This window comes from Camelina sativa, chromosome 15 (genome assembly GCF_000633955.1).
Source record: "Camelina sativa cultivar DH55 chromosome 15, Cs, whole genome shotgun sequence".
NCBI lineage: Eukaryota > Viridiplantae > Streptophyta > Magnoliopsida > Brassicales > Brassicaceae > Camelina > Camelina sativa.
Window position 1 is genome coordinate 722,195 of NC_025699.1, and position 4,284 is coordinate 726,478.

General features: G+C 37.3%; 2 protein-coding genes across 2 annotated transcripts; both read left to right on the forward strand.

The window, feature by feature from the left end:
- Positions 389 to 1,121, forward strand: LOC104744405. The gene has a single exon (XM_010465462.1). The coding sequence runs from the start codon at positions 496 to 498 to the stop codon at positions 886 to 888; it is 393 nt and encodes a 130-aa protein (XP_010463764.1). The 5' UTR covers positions 389 to 495; the 3' UTR covers positions 889 to 1,121.
- On the forward strand, positions 2,601 to 3,509 carry LOC104744406. The gene is made up of 2 exons (XM_010465463.2): positions 2,601 to 2,854; positions 3,061 to 3,509. The coding sequence occupies exons 1-2, from the start codon at positions 2,688 to 2,690 to the stop codon at positions 3,353 to 3,355; spliced, it is 462 nt and encodes a 153-aa protein (XP_010463765.1). The 5' UTR covers positions 2,601 to 2,687; the 3' UTR covers positions 3,356 to 3,509.

Sequence of the window (4,284 nt, forward strand, 5' to 3'; positions counted from 1 at the left end):
CTGAAAGCTCTTCGATCTGGTTGCCATACAAACTCTGTTTTTTTTTTCTTCTCGTCGGAGATGAGAATTTGTTTCTACTTAAAGATTTTGCTTCTTTTGTTTAGTCAGTATGTGTGATGAACTCTGTTTAATGTGTGCTTATATATATCCATTTATGTATCTGCTTTGAAAGTGATGTGATTAGGAGACAAAACACAATCTGATCAACGTGTCTCACCTACCAAACGTTGCCGTTTCATTTTCATTTTTTTCTGACGCCGTTACTTGACAAATGGACTGTGTGTGAATCTAAGCCTATTTACTCTTGTAACTATTTGGGCCGAGTTTAAGTAAACGCATAAGCCCATTTAAAACTCTTCTCCCTCTTAACCGACGTGCGACACGCGTTGACCGCCCACGTGTTCCTTACTCACATCTTCTCTTCCAATCCCACACGAGAAGAAGAAAAAAGGATCGGAAAAATAGAAAATTCAGATCTAGCTTGATCCGGTGATAATGGCGCTCGAATGGGTTGTTTTAGGTTACGCAGCGGCGGCTGAAGCGATCATGGTGGTGCTATTGACGATGCCAGGACTCGACGGACTCCGCAAGGGATTAGTCGCCGTCACTCGTAATCTCCTCAAACCGTTTCTCTCCATAGTTCCGTTCTGTCTCTTCCTCTTGATGGACATCTACTGGAAGTACGAGACTATGCCTTCGTGCGACGGCGATTCCTGCACACCGTCGGAGCATCTTCGTCACCAGAAATCTATGATGAAATCCCAGCGAAACGCGCTTCTCATCGCGGCTGCTCTTGTCTTCTACTGGATCCTTTACTCTGTCACCAATTTGGTTGTCAGGATCGAGCATCTTAACCAGAGGATCGAGAGGATCAAGAACAAGGATTGATCGGCTCTTTCTCCTCTCGTCTCAGTGGTCCAATTAGTGTAATGCCTTTTCTCTGTTTCAACGTTTTTGACTTCCGGAGATTGAAGGATTTATCCTACTTTTCTATGCTTGGATTCTTATTTGTTGTTACCAGATTGAGATTGTTCTTGTTGAATTTTGAATTTTGATTGACTATAATCTTCTCTTCAGGATATGCGTTTGATGAGACACACATGATTGATGGTTTTAGTGAATTGAATCTATGGCTATACACTGTGATTTCTGTTAAGCATTCTGTGAATTGGAGTAATCAAGGAAACCTTTTGTTTAGTAGTGTTTAGTGTCAGGTTTCTAATATGTGCATATTTAACTGTTAAATACAAATGTCATGAATGATGCATCTGAAGTCTGAAGTAGTATTGTAGTCGTATGTGCTTTTGATATGCTCTGCTAGATACAAGAACTGATCATGAACCCTTGATTGACCAATACCAAACAATGCACATTGTAGACTAGAGTAATCACTCGTCCTTCAGTATCTAGACGATTCAGTTTTAAGAGTAGGGTAATTCATAAGTGGCTAATAAGATATTGTAGGATAGATAAGTCAAGTAGTACCTCTTAAAATATGATCATGTACTTACTTCCCCATATTGACCTTGCTATGGCAGACTTCATTCTTTTTTCTTTGGCTTTCAGTTATTCGATTTCTCTCAGTTACCTTTTAAAATGTTTGTACTTTGGCGAAACTTTTGAATGTATTGACTCGAAGTATACATTGAGATTCATGTGGAATATCTTAGCGGGAGGAACTCTATACAGAGCCATACTTGGCCTGACTACTGATACATAATTTAGGAATAGTTTTTTTCGTCAGTTTAAACACTGAGTTGAGTTATTTGATTAAAGCCTTTTCTGATGAAATGACTGACGTATTCATTTTGTGTTTATGTTTATAACTTGCGAAGGTGATTGATTTTGATTATAAATTATAGTTTCTGATGGTTTTTGGAACAGAAACATAAAACTTTACTTTTAGCATCTATAGACTCCGTCAGTGAAATAAGCAAATATTCGTAGCCAGATTAGAGGAATATAATCAAGAGTAGAGAACAGCTGATTCTGACTCTTATCATTTACCAGTTAGAATAAAAGCAGTAGAAAAATTAGTTAACCTTTCTCTGACGCTGGAAAAAAGGCAAAATAAGCACAGTAGAGGAAAACATTCTACTTGTTCTTCGGTGAAGAAAACGTATGGATTCCTCGAATCCTCCCCAAGATAATGTTTTTTATAAAGCGATCATGTGCCAAAGGGGCATTAGAGACGGTCCATAAAATAGTACATAAAACGAAGTTCATTTATCAATCATGGCACAAAAAAGTCTTTGAATCTGTTCAACATAGTTCGACACGTATCGGTTAGATTCGTTACACAGAGATTCTCGATGACCTCGTCGTTCGTGCCATCTGTTTCCACCCACCACGTAAACATGTATCTAATCTCCGTCCATTTCTTCTTTCTTTCCACGTGTCATCATCTTGTTCAATCATTCCCGGAATATCTTATCTCTGACATCTTTATTATTATAAAACACCGGAAAACCAGAACCCATGTTCATGGGCGTGACATGTTATTTGAGAAACATAACTCATTTAGATAATGTTTTAAATTCGAATGATTCATTAGGTTAATGAATTTTTTAAGCACGGGCCGACTATATAAACACATTGATTAAAAATATATATAAAGGTTATAAACGCTACTGTTTCTATTCTCAACTCTTTAGTACTAAATTAGGAGCGGCTTTAGAAGAAAAAAAATGCACTATCAAGAACAGATGGAGTCTCTTATGTTGGGAGAAGAACGCAGACGCGGAAACTTAGTCAGAGACGCAGACGTAGACGCAGATGAAAGTGTTAACTCTCCCTCTTCTTTTCCAAACTCTCCTGATGATTCGGACCGTCGAAGTTCTTCTTCTTCCTCAAGGTATATTAGAATCAGAATGTTCCGTTTATAACCCCTGATTTTAAATCTTATCAGAATAAACCCCAATAGTTAGGGTGTTTCCTAACCGGTTTATAGTTTTAAGAGTATAACACGGAAATATTCCATTTATGGGGTCTTTCTAAAAATAATTTTTCATTTTGTTACGAATATTTTGTAACCCCCAAAACGGAAATTTTCATAAACAGGAGAGGATTATCAAAACATTACAAAGGCAAATCACAGTCTTTCACATCGTTAGCAGAAGCGTTAAGCGTGGAAGATCTCGCCAAGCCGGAGAATCCTTTCAACGCTAAGCTGAAGCAGCGACGGGAGAGCCCTCACTGTCGTAGATTATCCGGATGCGGCGGCGCATCGGAGCGAAATCTTAGTGGTCACGACGTTTTTCTCGATAGACCGCCGCGGCTTTCCGGTAGCAGACCGCCTCTAAGAGCTCAGACGCTCTCGGCGGCTCATATTTCGACTTTGCTCACTCGATCTTAAACCGGTTTCCGTTTGGGAGAGAGATGTTTTTCAATTTTTTTTTTTTTTGTTTTTCTCTAATTTTGTATAAGTGTTACTTAAAAAAAGTGTTCTCGACTCTTTTGATAATTTTGTAATTTTTTTTTCAGTTTAATTTAGAAAGCACTTAACAGTATATATATATAAATACAAGTAGCTGACCAATTTTCTTGTTATCATAATGTTTTGGGTTATGGAAAAATGTTTATGAATTTTTGCTTGTGATAAAATGAAAAATTGACGAATTAATTTTTAATCTGCAACAGTGTAGCTTAATTGGCCTTTTTCTTAGAGATTGATTGGCTATAATGGGCCTAAGATGGGCTTTCTCTCTTCGCTATCATATTTGACGAAATTAAAACTAAAATTTATTCAAAAAAGGGAAATATCGATTTGTGTTGGTTTAATAAGATCTGGTGATAGTCGGTTTACTAAGGTTACTCGAAATGACTTATTTGCCCTTCATTTCCCGTTTTAACTCGGTTCTTCTCTGACACTGTAATAGTAACACAACAAGTATTAACGGTAACTTTTTCAAAATGGTAATATTTTGTAAATTTAAGAATAATTTCTAAAAGAAGAAATATTTTCCAATTTTCCCATTATCTAACACACTCCGGTAGAGAAAGAAAAGCTCTCCGCATCTCGCATTCTCTGTAGGCTCTCTTGTATTCTTCCCTAGAAATAGAGCTATCAAAATGGGCGTCCACGTCCATTTTGACCCGTCCAATATTGTCCACTTTTATTTTGGACAAATAGGTGTCTGTGTCCATTAACGTCCGGTCCATTAACGACCATGCCCACTTATGCCCATTTTTTTATGGGCTTTCCATGGGTGTCCATTGGACAAAAATATAACAGATTTTGTAAAATGAGAAAAAATTGTGTAATTAGCTTAGAACATAAACATA